Source organism: Macaca nemestrina, chromosome 4, assembly GCF_043159975.1.
Source record: "Macaca nemestrina isolate mMacNem1 chromosome 4, mMacNem.hap1, whole genome shotgun sequence".
Taxonomy (NCBI): domain Eukaryota; kingdom Metazoa; phylum Chordata; class Mammalia; order Primates; family Cercopithecidae; genus Macaca; species Macaca nemestrina.
Window position 1 is genome coordinate 177410410 of NC_092128.1, and position 17526 is coordinate 177427935.

Genomic DNA, 17526 nt, shown 5'->3' on the forward strand with positions numbered 1-17526 from the left:
TCACTTGAACCTGGAAGGTGGAGGTTGCATGAGCCAATATCACGCCACTGCACTCCAGCCTGGGCAACAGAGACTCCATCTCAAAAAAAAAAAAAAAAATGCATCAAATTACACACACACACACAAATGAGTGCATGGAAAAAATGGTGAAATGTGAATATGGTCTGTGGTCTATGTAGCTACAAGGATTGTATCAGCATCAGTTTCCTACTTTTGATATTACACTATAGCTGTGTTCCATGTTACTATTGGAAGAAGCTGGGTGAAGGGTACACACAACATCTTTGCAATTTCCTGTGAATCTATAATTCTTTGAAAAAATAACTTAAAAAGAGAGAAATGTACAAAATGGTTGTATCCTGCGTTCTCTAAAATTTGAAAAAAAAATTGGAAAAAAAGAAAAGCAAATTCCAAAGCCTTTCTCTGGGCTGTTGGCAGCCGCTGCAGGCAGCGGAGGGAGCACCACCTGCCCAGAGCATGTGAGGCTGGTTTTCATTGTCACTGCAGAGGTGGCACCTCTGGACTTTGCTGCTGCTTAGGAACCAGGCACACTCGGCAGCACAGTGGGGACACAGTGTGGCCATTTTGAACACCACAGCCTGGGATTTAGATTTTTCTTTCTCTGGCCCTAGCAAAAGGGACCCCTATGGTAAACACGCTGTCTAGTGAGGCTTGAAAGAGAATAAACGAGACTGTGGTTGGCAGGGGTTCTCCAGATGTGGACAGCAGGCTCTCCTGGGCCATGCCCTTTCTGAATACTCAGTCAAGCTGTGCTATCTCCGTGAGGTTGCTAATTGGAAGCAAATTCTGAAAGCCACCCCACTTTGGGTGGCTTTCTGGGATTTCAGCCAATCCCAGAGAGGCCTGGAGATGAGTTTCCTTTAAGACAAGGCAAGGAACCATGGGTTTGTTCTAAATTTTCAAGGACATGGAATCCTTTGAAAAGATTTCTTAAGGGAGAAGGTGCTTGACTTTGGCGGACATCCCCCGTTGAGTCCAAACCTGAGAGCATCGGGAAAGCAGAAGGTGGGAATTCATGGTGAGGGGTGTGTGTTCCCAGGGAGAAGCTGGGGGTGCTTTTCCTGCCCTGAACACTCTCCATCTTGGGTTTCTGTCTTTGAATTAGAAACAAAAGTTCCAGGGAAAACCCACTTCAAAATCTGCCCAAATAAAGGGCTGTGACAATAAGGAGATGTTGTCAAAAAATATGTCTTTATGGTTTGGATCTCTGTCCCCAACAAATCACATGTCGAATTGTGATCCCTAATGTTGGAGGTGGGGCCTGGTGAGAGGTGATTGGATCATGGGGGTGGATTTCTCATGAATAGTTTAGCACCATCATCCCCTTGGTGCTGTTCTCGTGATAGTGAGAGCTCTCATGAGAGCTGGTTCTTTTTGTGGGAGCGGGGAGGGGAGGGATAGCATTAGGAGATATACCTAATGTAAATGATGAGTTAATGGGTGCAGCACACCAATATGGCACATGTATACATATGTAACAAACCTGCACGTTGTGCACATGTACCCTAGAACTTAAAATATTTTTTAAAAAAAAGTGTGGCACCGCCTCCCCCCCACCTCTTCCTTTTGCTCTGGCCATGAGAAGTGTTGGCTCCCCCTTTGTCTTCCGCCATGATTGTAAGTTTCCTGAGGCCTCCCCAGAAGCTGAGCAGATGCCAGCATCATGCTTCCTGTACAGCCTGCAGAACCATGAGCCAAAGTTTAAGAGGTTTAGCCTGTTTTCTTTATAAATTACCCAGTCTCGGGTATGTCTTTATAGCAATGTAAAAGTGAACTAATACATACACATCTGTCAGAAAAAGATACAACATTTAATAAAGATGGAATGTAAACATCAAGTATTTTTATTTACAAACAAATAAAAGTTTTAAAATAGAACTAAAATAATTTCTATCACACATGTTTTCACTGTTCTTCAATATTTCTCTTTTAACTTTTTAAAGATTTTCTTTTTAAAATTTTCTTGTAGAGATGGGGTCTTGCTATGTTACCCAGTCTGGTCTCAAACTCCTGGCCTGTGATCCTCCCTCCTTGGCCTCCCAAAATGCTGGGATTACAGGCAAGAGCCATCACACCCAGCCAAGATTTTCTTTTTTTATTGTCTGCATTTATTATATGCAACAAGATGTTTTGACGTACATATATGGAGTGATTACCACAGACAAGCAAATTAACACACCGTTAACATATTACATGCACCATTAACGTGTCCTTGTTCTTGTGTGTGTGTGTGGTGGGGGGTATGTGTGGTAAGAGCACCTAAAACCTACTCTCTTGGCAGATTTCCAGTGTACAATGTGTACAATGCTTATAAACATTTTTCTCTATTAAAACAAAACAAAAAACCACCACATATATGGAAAGGGCTGCGCTGGATGCCTGAAGAGGAAGCTTGATGGTTCTAAGCAGAGAACCAAAAGGGGCCTGATCTACAGAAAAATTGGAAAGCCGGCAAAGTTTGCTGTGAGAGCCCTTTCTCTGCTCCCACCTGTGCTGATCTCCTTTCTTCCTACAAGAGCCCATTGGTCTTTTATAGTTCCTGGGAAAAATGAAGCCCCCTTGAATTCGAGACTTCCCCCTCTCCTTCCCATCCAGTTTCAACCCCCACACACCTGTGGCCTGCACGCTGGGGGTTCTTTTCTGTTTGTTTTGATCATCTTCCTCTTTGAAAATAACCTTCGTAAAACAAACTGAATACGGCACCATTTCCCTCCAGATTCATGCTCCAGGAAGAAAGGGTGCTGGAGGCTACAGGGGGCCTCACAGCGCACATGATCTCTGTGTTACATTCATTTTCCACTAACAAATCACAGAACATACCCTGCCATTAGGCTTATGCCAGCTGTCTTTGTTAACTTTGGGTCTTGCTGAAGTTGAGTAATGTCACGGCAAATAGAACACAAGGAAGCTGAGGCGTTCTCTGGCTTTCTGTTGCAAAATAGGCCTGTTGATGCTTGGTGACAAGCTTCTCAATCCCAGAAGCATGAAGCCAGCAAGGCTGGGAAAGTCCCTTGGGTGAAGGCTCCATCAGAAGAGAATAAACTTTATCAAAATGTGGTTAGCCCTATCACAGCAGCAGCATTTCAGAAGCATCCTACAAAGTTGCTTGTTTCGTTGACAAACTCAAGAAACCCCACATGTTTGGAGAGTTCTTGGTGAAGCCTGTTCATTGGAAGTGGTCATGCTTGTGTGTAGCTTAGAGAAGAAGAAAATTCCAGTGGTTCCTCAGTCAAGTGGTGTAATCCACTCCAGAATCATTGCCATCTCTTCTAATATTCTGAACCAGGCATAGAGAAAGTAGAAGCTCAGTGCACAGCTAAATGAAATTACCAGAGATTCTCAAGGCCGCCATTTCCAGCTTTTCACAAAACCACTGTGCTCACATCAAGAGCATCAAGGAAAGCTTCCTATTCCGTGAGCTCCACTAGAAACGTCACGTATTGTTCATGGTTTTGAAAAGGTGAAAAGTTTCTTTTCCAGAATATTCTTCATTGGAATGATAATCTTGGTACCTTGTAAATCAGTGGCATTGTTTATTTCATCACAGCCAGAATCTAGAATTATCACCATTCTTTTGGGATACAGTGAGAGCTTTTTTCCAGCCAGACACAGAATGAGCAATACAGGTAAGGTCCCTGTTGTCATGGAGCTCAAGTTCTGTTAGAGACAGGAAAGAAAAAAACAATCAGTAAAACAGGATAACTTCATAATTCAAAGACGCCATGCACAGCTGTGAGGCTATGCACAGGCTCCATTCAAACTATAGACTAAGTGACTGCTACTGCCTGGATTAAGCCCTGCCCTGCCGTGGCATCCCCACACAATTTAAATAATAAAAAGCGCTATCAGGAAAATAAAACGGGGTAGCCGATGACAGTGTGGGAGTCAGTATTGTATATTGCACAGGCAGGAGAAAGCCTGTCTGAGGAGGTATCATTTGATGTGAAAAAGGAAGAAGCTGTGCCAAGATCAGGGGGAAAAGCATTAAGAGGCAGAGAGAGTAGCGTATGCAAAGGTGCTGAGGCAGTCTGTATAACTGCACCATGAAGAGGTCCCTGTCCGAATCTCTGGAAGCTGTGAATATGTTACCTTACCTGGTAAAATGGACTTTGCAAGTGTGATTATTAAGTTAAGGATCTTGAGATGGGAAGATGATCTCGGATTATCCAGGTGGGACAAATGCAATCACGAGGCTCCTTATAAGAAGCAGGCAGGGGGCTCAGAGAGTGGGAGAAGATGTGATCGCAAAAGAAGAGGCTGGGCCGGGTGCGGTGGCTCACGCCTGGAATCCCAGTGTTTTGGGAGGTTGAGGCAGGCAGATCATTTGAGGTCAGGAGTTTGAGACCAGCCTGGCCAACATAGTGAAACCCCATCTCTACTAAAAATACACAAAAATTAGCCTGGCATGGTGGCGGGCACCTGTAGTTCCAAGCTACTAGGGAGGCTGAGGCAGGAGGATCACTTGAACCCAGGAAGTGGAGGTTGTAGTTAGTTGAGATTGTGCCACTGCACTCCAGCCTGGGTGACAGAATGAGACTCTGAAAAAAAAAAAAGAAAGAGGAAAGAAAAAGAAAGGAAGGAAGGAAGGAAGGGAGAGAGAGAGGGAAAGAGAGAGAGAAAGAAAGAAAGAAAAAGAAGGAGAAGAAAGGAAGGAAGGAAGAAAGAAAGAGAAAGAAAAAGAAAGAAAGAAAAGAAAAGAAAGAAAGAAAGAAAAAGAAAGAAAGAAAGAAAGAAAGAAAGAAAGAAAGAAAGAAAGAGAGAGAGAGAGAGAGAGAGAGAGAAAGAAAGAAAGAAAGAGCAAGCAAGCAGGCAAGCAAGCAGAGGCTGGAGGGATGCCAGGATGCCACGGAGAGGGCCAAGAGCCAAAGAATGTAGGTGGCCTCTGGAAGCTGCAAAAGGTAAAGAAATGGATTCACACCACCCCCCAGCCTCAACCCCCAGAGCATCCAAAAGAAACTCTGCTGCCATCTTGATGTTAGCCCAGTGAAATCCACTTTGGACTTCTAACCCCAGAACTTTAAGATAATATTATAAATATGTGTTGTTTAAGTCACTTAAGTTTGTGGGCATTTGTTATAACAGCAATGGGAAGCTAATACAGATCCAAAGACAAAAACAAAACAAAAAGCAGAGAAGCAGGATGAGACTATGTGAGAAGAAAGTGAGCTCGCAGAAAGGACCAGCGGCCAGCTTTCCCATGGCCTGGCCAGCTGCACTAAGCAGTCTGGATTTTATCTTCAAGGTGAAAGGAACCCAGTGGAGAGTTTCAAGCAGGTAATCATACCTGGCTGATTACAGGTATGAGCCACCATGCCCAGCCTCTTTTCCTTTTAATGAATTCATTTACTGTATAAATTTGCCTCTAATGTTCACATTGTCTACATCCCAGAAGTTTTCATATATATTGCAGTTCCTTTGTAATTTGGTATCGTATTATTTGTGTGTTTTCCTCTTTATCCATATGTTAAGTGTGATGCACTTATTTTTTGGTTTTCAGATATATTAAGGTGTACAGACTATATTTTTGTTGATTGATAATTTAACAGCATTGTGGTAATAGAACCCAGTCTATATAAAGCTGATATTTAAAAATGTGGTTGGACTTCTTTTGGACCCAGCACATGGTGAGTTTTTAAAACCGTTTTATGGACACTTGTAAAGAATGCACATCATTTATTGGTTAGGTGTGGGTTGTCTCTATCTATTCATTTTATAAAGGTAATTAATTCTATTACTCAAATATTCTATATGTTTGCTTTTTAAAAAAATGTATCAGTTTCTGAAACCTAATTCCTACCATTGTGGATGCCTCAATTTCTTGTAAACCTGCCTGTTTTGCTTTGGATATTTTGAGTCTACGTATAAGCCCATGATTTTACTATCTTCCTCGCAGGTTGTTTCTTTTATTAAATTATAGTGATATTTCATATCCTATGGATCACCTGAAATTTCACTTTTTCTTAGATTTCTGCATTTTAGCCTTAGCTTGGTATGTTTTTTCATCACTTTATTTTCAAGTTTTCATTTGCTTTTCTTTTGGATGTGCTTTATTTTGTATTTTATTTTTTGAGAGAGAGTCTCGCTGTTTCACCCAGGCTGGAGTGCAGCAGTTCGTGATCTTGGCTCACTGCAACCTCTGCCTCCCAGGTTCAAGTGATTCTTATGCCTCAGCCTTCCAAGTAGCTGGGTGTGCCACCATGCCTGGCTGATTTTTATATTTTTAGTAGAGATGAGGTTTCACCATGTTGGCCAGGCTGGTCTCGAACTCTTGTCTCAGCTTCCCAAAGTGCTGGGATTATAGGAGTGAGCCACCGCCCCAGGCCTAGATGTTTATCTTTTAAGAGCATATAGCTAGATTTTATTTTGTTATTTAATTTAATAATACTTCTTTTAATAGGTGCTTATTTTATTTAAGGATATTGTGATTATAGATATATTTGGATATTATCTTAGTCATTAGGGCAGTCATAGTAAAAATTATAAACTGGATGACTTATAAACAACAAAAAGGTATTGCTCACAGTTTGGAGGCTGGGAAGTCCAAGATCGAGGCACTGGCAGAGGCGGTGTCTGGTGAGGTCTCCCTCTTTGGTTCATAGACGGCGCTTTCTAGCTGTGACCTCACATGATGGAAGGAGAAGCAAACTTCCCTGCAGCCTCTTTTAAAAGGGCATTACTCACATTCACCGGGTCTCCATCCTCTTGGCCTAACCACTTCCCAAAAGTCCTACCTTTTAGTAATATCACATTGGGAGTTAGGATTTCCCTATATGAATTTTGGGGGGACACAAACACTTATGCCACAGCAGATATATTTCTACCACCTTATTTGGTGATTTCTGGTTGTTGTTTGTTTTAGACAGAGTCTTGCTCTGTTGCCCAGGCTGGAGTGCAATGGCATGATCTCAGCTTACTGCAACCTCCGCCCCCCGGGTTCAAGTGATTCTCCTGCCTCAGCCTCCCAAGTAGCTGGGATTACAGACGCCTGCCACCAGGCCCAGCTAATTTTTGTATTTTTAATAGAGACGAGGGTTCACCATTTTTGCCAGGCTGGTCTCGAACTCCTGACTTCCGGTAATCCACCCACCTCAGCCTCCCAAAGTGCTGGGATTACAAGCATCAGCCACTATGCCCGGCCAGTGATTTCTGTTTAAAAATTTTTTCTTAAAATGTTTTTCCCACTTAGTTTTTCATTGAATGGGTAAAACATTCTACATTTGCTTTTATTAAAACAAGAAATGAATTTTGTTGCATTTCAATTTACAGATTGTATTTCTGTTTCTCGTGATCACCCACACGTTGTTAACATGATAGTACGTGCCATGTGAGGTCAAAGACTGCTCCACGCTGGGAGAACTCATTCAAGCAAAACAGCAGAGCTGTCCCTTAAAATTGATTTCTGGGAAGATAAGTTACTTTTTATTTCATTCATACAATTTAATTTTATTTTAATTCATTTTTAAGGGAACATCACATTTCGTATGAAAAAAACAAAGATTTTTAAAAATATTCTCCTTATGGGAAATAAATATATTTATAATTACATGCCTGTAATTACCAGCGCGTAGTCAAACACGCTGCTTTGATTCTCCTCTCCTGGGCACTGGGGAATTCAAGAGTGAAGTTAAACCACAAGGCCTGAGTTAGAAGATTGACCTCAGTTCCCTGTTCCCACCAGCAGGTGGCACCGTCTCCTAGCGGAATTCTTACTAGAACGTTTTGCTTCCGTTTCTGCAGAGGCATGGTGAACTGAGTTGCACCATCCAAGTGTTCCTCCTGGCTGAGTTTGCCTATCTTGTTCAGTGAAGGCAACTCATGAGGACAAATGGTGTTAATGAGAAGCTTGTGCGGAGTTAAAGGGATCCTTCTATTTCTTTAAAATACACGTAATAACGCTAACTCTGCAATAATTTGTAGATCATTTTAAATCTTAGCCATCTTCCTCTTGCCACCCAGTGTGCTTCAAGCCACATGGTTCAGAGCACCATTTAATATGAAACTCCAATTTTAAAACAAAGGGAACCTTCCTCTTACAAAACCATGAGACAAGTTACAGAGTAATGACCACCCACATGACCTTGAAGTGATTTTGAGTGAGTGAATGTAACTTCCATGGCTGCCATTTAAATTGGATTCAAATCCAAATGGCTTCATCTCCATGTCATCGGACCTCTTGTGCCCTGATTCCCTTGGCTAAGTTCATAGTACCTTCTACATCGGGTTGTGGCAATGGTTACCTGAGGTTAATCATTAGCACTCCTAAATGACAGCCAATATAAAGACTCAGTTCTCCCAAATCCATGATAGTAAAGGATCTTTTGGTAAATAGAGTCTGCTTAGCTCTTGCTAGGTCTTTAAATACTTTGCTGGGGGCCAGGCACCATGGCTCACACCTGTAATCCCAGTGCCTTAGGAGGCTGAGGCTGGAGGATCCCTTGTGGTCAAGAGTTTGAGACTAGCCTGGGCAAGAGAGCAAGGCCCTATTTCTACAAAAAATAAAAATTAGCCAGGTGTAGTACACACTTGTAGTCCCATTACTTGGGAGGCTGAGGCAGGAGGATCCCTCAAGCCCAAGAGTTCAAAGCTGCAGTGAGCTGTGATGGTGCCACTGCACTCTAGCCTGGGTGACAGAGTGAGACAGAGTAAGACTCTGTTTCAAAACAACGACAACAACAGCAAACAAAAACGAAAACCTCAAAACCTCTTTGTTGGACTTACTTCCGTCTCCTCCATGTAGTACTTTAGTACCCTTGCGGCTCGTTTCTCTTTTACAAGACAACAATGTTGTTATAAAGTCATTTGGAAATGGTCCCATGGAGGAGTATTTACACAGAATTTAGCGTATTTAGTACCTTCAGAACATGGCACTTGCCTGGAATTATACTGACCTCCTCAACCCACACCAACCACCCAGAGATGGCTGTTCTCGACTCCTCTCCCTGGGGCCCTGTCCTTCTCCTCCTCCTCCTCCTCGTCCTCCTCCTTCCTCCTTCCTCCTTCCTCCTTCCTCCTTCCTCCTTCCTCCTTCCTCCTTTCTCCTTTCTCCTTTCTCCTTTCTTCTTTCTTCTTCTTCTTCTTCTTCTTCTTCTTCTTCTTCTTCTTCTTCTTCTTCTTCTTCTTCTTCTTCTTCTTCTTCCTCCTTTCTTCTTTCTCCTTCTCCTTCCTCTTTTTTTTTTTTTGAGACAGAGTGTCACTCTGTCACACAGGCTGTAGTGCCATGGTGTGATCTCAGCTCACTGCAACCTCTGCCTTCTGGGTTCAAGTGATTCTCCTGCCTCAGCCTCCAGAGTAGCAGGGACAGAGTAGCATTTTTTAAGTAGAGATGAGGTTTCACCATGTTGGCAAGGCTGGTCTCGAACTCCTGATCTCAGGTTCTTCTCCCGCCTCAGCCTCCCAAAGTGCTGGGATTACAGGCATGAGCCACCACACCCGGCCCTTCCCACGTGTTCTGGCAGGGAATGCTGTTGTCCCCCAAGCCTACCCTAAGAGGAAGACTTCTTCTGGGGAGAGATGCTCACTGTGCCCAGGTCCTTCCCTGGCTGGAGCTGGCAGGAAGGGTCCCAGAGCAAGGACTTGTGCCACTCTGCCCAAAGCCAGAGTCCCTGAGGCACCCCCTCCATGAGGCACCAAGGTGAATTCCAGCTGCCAGTTAGTATTTAACTTTCCACATACGATTAGATTAAACATGTGGGTTCATAAAAGCCTAGGATTGCAGACTGCAGTTGCAAGGGCTTAGATGGTCGTAAGGCGAAGGTGCCCAGCAGGCTGAGGCTTGTGTGCAACCCACAAGAGAGCTCGCTGACACCAGCAAGAAGGTTCAGAACAGCCTGGCTTTGGAAAGAAATTTCATCCTGCCCACACACTGCATAGGTAAGTCTTAGCATGCGCTCTTTATGTTTTGAGGAATTAAGTAACAAAGTTATCTATTTGCCTTTTCCAGAAAATGATAAAAGGAATTATTTTCCTGGTATATGACCTGGCTCCTCATCCACTCTTCCTTCTTTGTTTCTTGTGTTTTCCGTACTCATGTCTTTGTTAATTGCCTTAGAACGAAAATTTTGAGAGTTTTTTTAAATGGAGGATTCATGGTAAATGCAGGTAATCATATCGTTTTCTCTTCTTAATACGAAAATGAAAGACTTTGCTGCCTTTTGTAGGCCCGGGTGATGCGAGCGATCTACCATGTTTCAAGAAAAGAAAACTTTGGGGCCAGGCGCAGTGGCTCACGCCTGTGATCCCAGCACTTTGGGAGGCCAAGGTGGGCGGATCACCTGAGGTCAGGAGATCGAAACCAGCCTGGCTGACATGGTGAAACCCATCTCTACTAAAAATACAAAAAAATTAGCCAGGCGTGTTGGCTGGCGCCTGTAGTCCCAGCTACTTGGGAAGTTGAGGCAGGAGAATGAACCCGGGAGGTGGAGCTTGCAGTGAGACCAGATCGTGCCACTGCACTCCAGCCTGGGCGACACATCAAGACTCCATCTCAAAAAAAAAAAAAGAAAAGAAAACTTTGGACTTTGGGGTCAAATGAATGTTACTTTCCTAATAGTGTCCTGATTGCCCTTGTCATGAATAACACACATTCGTGACAGGAGTGGCTGGAATTAGGGGATCATTCTGTAGCCTAGAGACAGGGCACCACTAATGACATGTGTAAGCTCAAACCGTGGTCTTGATCTTATGTCTTGTATCCAGTTGAGCCAACTGGTCACAGCAATGAAAACAGAGTTATTGGAATGTGTGACCTCTGCTAGGACAGTCAGTGCTGGCCCCTGGTTTGGGTGATGTGAGTTCTAGTCCAGGCACTGCAGCCAACTTGAGAGGCCTGTGATCTTGGACAGGTGACTTAAGCTCTCTAGGCTATAGTTATTCCACCTATCAGAGAGCAAACCAGCCTAAATGATCTCCAGGGCCCAGCCTGTGCTAGGACTCAGCAAGAAGCATTCACTGGAAATGGAGGTCCTCCTAGGTTGATATACATTAATTGCCCATATTTGACCATTTCTAACTTGTATATAAATGGCCATTTCATATAATTCCAGAGAACATAAATAATAGCTGTCTTACCATTACTAAAGTAAATGCCTATTATGATACTCTACTTAGGGGTAGGATAAGTATGTATACCAAATATGGCTTGTTTTGTTTTGATTTTTGAGACAGAGTCTCACTGTCACTGCTGAGTGCAGTGGTGTGATCATGGCTCACTGCAGCCTTGACCTCCCAGGTTCAAGCTATCCTCCCACCTCAGCCTCCTGAGTAGCTGGGACTATAGGAGTGTGCCACCACATCCAGCTAATTTTTTATTTTTTGTAGAAGTGGTATCTCACTGTGTTGTCCAGGCTGATCTCAAACTCCTGGATTCAAGCGATCCTCCCGCCTCAGCCTCCTGAAGTGCTGGGATTACAGGTGTGAACCACTGCGCCTCCAAATATGGTTGATGTCTATCAGTTAAACAGTAATTCTGGGAATAAAAAATTGAAATCAACCCACTTATAATTTGAATGTCTTGGTATAATGTCCTTCAATGGAACTGTTTTCACACACTGTGATTTGTTTCTTCCCTGTGGTCATGGAGCAGGCGTGGGCCACTCAGCCACATCTCATGCATCCGTATGCAAAAGCCAAATCCCTTTTGGATTCTGTTTATTTGGCCTGGCCAGGGGTCAGCACTCAGGTATTTAATCCCCATAGGCCCTTTCATCCCTGTGATTAAGTCTTATCAAAAAGCACCTCCTGACCTGCTTAGCAATGGGGCCTTTGTTCACATTAGAAGGCTTGAACAAATAACGGGCAGTTGGGGCCAGTTAGCTCTAAAAGGCTGGTGAACGCTGCCATGCCTGCACCTGGAAACAAACCCAAATGACTCCAGTGGAATCCAGCACTGAAGTCCCTCATCTCAAAGACCTTTTGTGGCAGAGATTCTTGGATGGGCCTTAGGGGGCCCAGGAGTCCCCTGAAATTGAATGTAGAGTTTCCTATGTGCATATGTATACTTTCTTGGGGAAAAATAAAGTCACATCATTTTATTTTACTTTTCGAGGGATCTTTGGCACCGCTCCTCCCCCACCCCCAATTCCCACACCCCTTAAGAATAAATCAAGAATCACTGTTCTGGTAGTTTCGAATTGAATTCCACAGAGAGAGGAACTGTCATTCATTCATACATTCATTCAACAAACTTTTAGTAAAGATTTGCTACGTACCCATCGCTGCGTACGGTCCTGGGATTCAGAGATGAGTAAAGCAATCCCTGCCTTCCAGGGGCTCAAGCTCTCCTGTCATCGGGACTCAGTTACTTAATCTCAATAAATATCCTGAAGGTAGGAGTTTATAGAGTGGTTTTGAGGATCACATGAATAAACACACAATACATGGGTAATTGAAAAACGAAAACAAAACCAACATGGTCGTTTGCAGAAGGGGCACAGAAAAAGGGCCTTTGCCTAGACCTGGGGAGGTCAGGGGAAGTACTGTGGATTGGTAACAGCTGGCGGGGTTCCTACGAGAGAAAAAGAACTATACCCACAGAACCAGACCCTGTCTCTTAAAAAAAAGGCGTGGCACGGTGACTCAAACCTGTAATCCCAGCACCTTGGGAGGCTGAGGCAGGGGGATCACTTGAGGCTGGGAGTTTGACAACATAGTGAGACCTCATCACTACTTTTTTATTTTAAAAAAGAGTTAATAAAAAATAAAATGAAAATAAAAGGGTAAAAGAGCCACTGGCAAAGTCTTGAGTGGATTAAAGCCGGCTCAGCTAACTTTCACAGCAGACTATATCATTGAAAAGGGGAAAAAGCACATGTCTGTTACATTGCTTAGGAAATGTGCTTGGTATATCCCCTGGGACAATCTTATCTATATTTGTTAAGTTTCCTTCTAGCCCACTAGTCTGTGTGACCAGAAGAGGGAGAGAAAGATCTGAGAGCTCTCTAAGTAATAGAACTTAAAACATCAGACAGAGAAGAGTATATTATCTTGGTGACGGTAATTCTCAATGAGGAAGATCCTGGGGAGGGATGTTCTGTGGGGGAAATGCCTGCAAGTTTATTTGATTAATAGGTTTGTTTATTCAGTTTATTGAAATTCCTTTCCCAGATGGGGAGATCTGAAACTTGTCTTTTCGTGAAGGAAAGAAAAGTCGCATGCTAGAGACGGCAGGTCTTTAGAACAGCAGCAAACCCACTGCTGGGATGTTGGGGCTTTTACTAGTGGCCAGTGACAGGTTTACCTCCTGCCTGTGCTCCTTCCAGCTGCGTTGAAACCCACTTGCCCCATCTGTGAGCCGTGTTCAGCTCCATTTTCTGAGCCCCCTTATCTTTCTGTCCATACCTGTTACAACTCTTTGCACATTGCATCGTCTTTAATTTGGTCTCTCCCATTCAACCGAGCCTTTCACAGAGTTCCTGTCATCTCTGAAGTTTCATCGCCTAGCATAGTACCTGGTACTTTAATTCATGCATCAAATGTCCACTGAGTGCCTTCTATGTGTCAGAAATCTGCTATACCGAGCTAGACAAAGTTGGCAGACATGAAAGCCGAGTTGGAAAGATGAGACCCTAAACCAATAATCACACACACACACACACACACACACACACACACACACACACACACACCATATATATGTATGTACAAAAAAACTTGGCTGGGCGCGGTGGCTCACACCTGTAATCCCAGCACTTTGGGAGGCCAAGGTAGGTGGATCACGAGGTCAGGAGATCGAGACCATTCTGGCTAACATGGTGAAATCCCATCACTACTAAAAATACAAAAAATTAGCTGGGCATGGTGGCAAGTGCCTGCAGTCCCAGCTACTTGAGAGGCTGAGACAGGAGAATCACTTGAACCTGGGAGGCAGAGGTTGCAGTGAGCTGAGATCATGCCACTGCACTCCAGCCTGGGTGACAGAGCAAGACTCTGTCTCAAAAGAAAAATAAAATAAAATAATAAAATAAAATAAAATCTTTTGCCTTGCAATCGTTTGCCTTGATGTCTAAAGCCCCACAATTCTCTAAAAACAGAGATGTATAAAAAAGCTCACGTACATAATTCTCTGAAAACAGAGAATATAAATGAATAATTGCTCCATTTAACTAACATTTGTTGAGTGCTTGTTATAAATATGGCATGATTCTAGCTGTTGTGAGGTTACCAATCTTTTTTAAACAAAAGTAATATAAATATATACACACACATTTAGTTACTGCATATGTGACGTGTGCTTTTGAAGAAAAAGGAGATGCTGTTGGAGGAAAACGGTGCTGGTGGTGGGAAGAGATTTAGAGTAAAGCCAGGGAAGTATTCTCAGAAGGGACAACTAGCTGGAAACTAAATGAGGAGGTTACAAAGATTGGTAAGCTCTGCAAGCTCACTGCAAGCTCTGCCTCCCGCGTTCACACCATTCTCCTGCCTCAGCCTCCTGAGCAGCTGGGACCACAGGCACCCGCCAGCACTCCTGGCTAATTTCTTTTTCCTTTGTACTTTTAGTAGAAACGGAGTTTCACCATGTTAGCCAGGCTAGTCTCCATCTCCTGACCTCGTGATCCACCCACCTTGGTGAGGTTACCAGTTTTTTAAAAAACAAAAGTAATGCAAGATTGCTGATGAAAATTTGGAATATGAGAAAAGCATAAAGAAGAAAATATATCTTTAAGCACACCACCCACTGTTAACATTCTGATCTATGTACTTCTAATATTTTCTCCATTTTCATATGTATACATACATTTATTTACATGCATATGTAGATATCAAAGTGTATATATATAATTTTGTCTGCCTTTAACATTTTTATTGTACAATAATCATGCATTGTAAAAAAAAAAAAGTGAAAATGTATACAATCAGTTTAAAGACTAACAAAATATGCATTCAATCACCAGCCAGGTGATGAAGAAATACTATTACTTCTCCCCTGGCATCTCCCTCCCACCTTTACATAGCCAAATCCAGAAAAGATCTGTTTTCTTAACTTTGTTCACCTATTGTATTATTTAAATTGCAGCAGGAGGGAAGCATGTCTACTTTATCCAATTTCACACAGACGCTGGAAGACGCCTTCCAAAGGATTTTTATTACTTATATGGACAATTGGCGCCGGAACACGACAGCTGAGCAAGAGGCCCTCCAAGCCAAAGTTGATGCTGAGAACTTCTACTATGTCATCCTGTACCTCATGGTGATTATTGGAATGTTCTCTTTCATTATCGTGGCCATCCTGGTGAGCACCGTGAAATCCAAGAGACAGGAACACTCCAATGACCCCTACCACCAGTACATTGTAGAGGACTGGCAGGAAAAGTACAAGAGCCAAATCTTGAATCTAGAAGAATCAAAGGCCACCATCCATGAGAATACTGGTGCGACTGGGTTCAAAATGTCCCCCGATAAGGGAGAAAGGCACCAAGCCAACATCTGACATCCAGACACGAAGAGATGCCAGTGCCACGAGGCTAATCCAAATTGTCATTGCTTAGAAGAAAGTGAGTTCCTTGCTCTCTGTTGAGAATTTTCATGGAGATTATGTGGTTGGCCAATAAAGACAGATGACATTTCAATCTCAGTGATTGATGCTTGCTTGTTGGAGCCATAGTTTGTGCTGAAGGCCTCTTTTGCTTTCTGGGCAAGTAAATGTCATTTTAATCAATGTCAGTGGTGAAAATAAAGCCAAATTTGAAGTAAAGTGTCTGGGCAGTGGCCGTGGGGATAGAAAGGAGAGATTTACAAATCACTGAATCTGCTTTCTCATGAAACATCATTTGTGTGTGACAAATTCAATTTATAAATAACCCAGATGTATTATGTAGAAGCTGAGGCTCAAAAGCTGTCACTTGCTTACCAGAGAGACATAGGAGCATTTATCTATAACATTAATTCATGAGTGTGGAGTCAGAAGAGATGAATAAGCAAACCATAAGGTTACTTTACATTTATTGTTTTCCTGGCCTTTAACCTATTTAGAAGTCTTAAGACAGAACGAACATTCCTCTTTTTTTCTTTCTCTTTTGAGACAGGGTCTCGCTCTGTCACCCAGGCTGGAGTGCAGTGGTGCAATCTCAGCTCACTGCAGCCTCAATCTCCCAGGCTCAAGTGATCCTCCCACCTCAGCCTCCCTAATAGCTGGGACTACAAGCACATGTGCCACCACACCCAGCTAATTTTTGTATCTTTTTTTGTAAAGGCAGGGTCTCACTATGTTGCCCAGGCTGGTCTCAAACCTGAACAAACATTTCAAAGGACAAACAATCCATACCAGAGAAGTCGAATATTTAAGAACTACCCAGCATAACAAGAACACATTTTAAAACTAACATTTAAAGTTTTGCAGAAAACTAATCTTAAAAAGTTCTCATTAAGAAAAAAAAGTTACAATTGTTGCTTTATAAATGTATTCTTTTAACTCAATTTAGTTTTCCTCTATTTACAATTACTTATTTGCATTTGTGTTTAAGAAACTAAAGGATACAGAAAGGGTCTAAATTGCTGATACCTTCTGAAGACCTAGACAGGAACTACTTAATATTTTACACCATGTGGGGCAGGATATCATAGAATGTCAGGGCTGACCATTCTACTGTTGGCGGAGACCACTTCACTTACAGATGAAAAAACTGTAGTCCACTGAGAGGAGACGATTTCATTCACTAATTCGGTCAGGCAACATTGACCTACTTGGTTCACTGGCCTAGACCCCAGGAGCATAAGGATGAACAAGGCTGGGCTCGGGGGCTCACGTCTGTAATCCCAGCACTTTGGGAGGCCGAGGTGGGCGGATCACCTGAGGTCAAGAGTTCAGGACCAGCCTGGCCAACATGGTGAAACTCCGTCTCCACTAAAAATATAAAAATTAGCCGGGTGTGGTGGCAGGTGCCTGTAACCCCAGATACTGGGGAGACAGAGGCATGAGAATCGCTTGAACCTGGGAAGGGAAGGTTGTAGTGAGCGGAGATTGTACCACTGCACTCCAGCCTGGGCGACAGACGCTAAACATCATAGTACAATATGACAAGGTCCTAACAGAGATCAATGCAAAGGGGACACAGCCAGCCAGCACAAGGACAGGAGGACATGTCTAACGCAGGTCAAGATCTTCTCTCTCAGAGCAGTGGAGAGTAGCAGGTCAACGGCAGCAGAGAGATGTGGGGCCTCAGCATCCCATAGCTTCATGCCTCCTAGTCTACCCTGTTCTTCTCCCTACACCCCAGCCAAGGCACAGCAATGATGGGCAAGGCCTCAAGCCTCAGGGTGCTAGGACAAAATTTAGAAAAAGAGGCTCTTCTTCAGAGAATGCTTATAGAACTCCTTATTCTAACCACAAGGTTTGTCTCTTTAAAATTACAGAGTGAGATATACACAAGGTATCTACTTCCTAACAGATTTGCAATTATGCCACCTGAAGCATTGAGTGCAGTGTTAGAGAAAACTATCCATATTCCAAGAGCAGATGTAGGAAGAGTGACCTCCCTCCTCAGATCAGAAACCCAGAAATGCTGTCCCACC

At 43.2% G+C, this 17526-nt stretch overlaps 1 protein-coding gene across 2 annotated transcripts in view; it reads left to right on the forward strand.

The window, feature by feature from the left end:
- Positions 1–15584, forward strand: part of LOC105472685 (potassium voltage-gated channel subfamily E regulatory subunit 2) — a 187910-nt gene extending 172326 nt beyond the window's left edge. For both annotated transcript variants that reach the window (XM_011726167.3, XM_071095659.1), the window contains one exon: positions 15032–15584. In XM_011726167.3, the coding sequence (XP_011724469.1) occupies positions 15032–15445 (414 nt within the window). In that variant the 3' untranslated portion in view covers positions 15446–15584. The remainder of the gene's footprint in view (positions 1–15031) is intronic.
- Positions 15585–17526: the final 1942 nt, after the last annotated feature.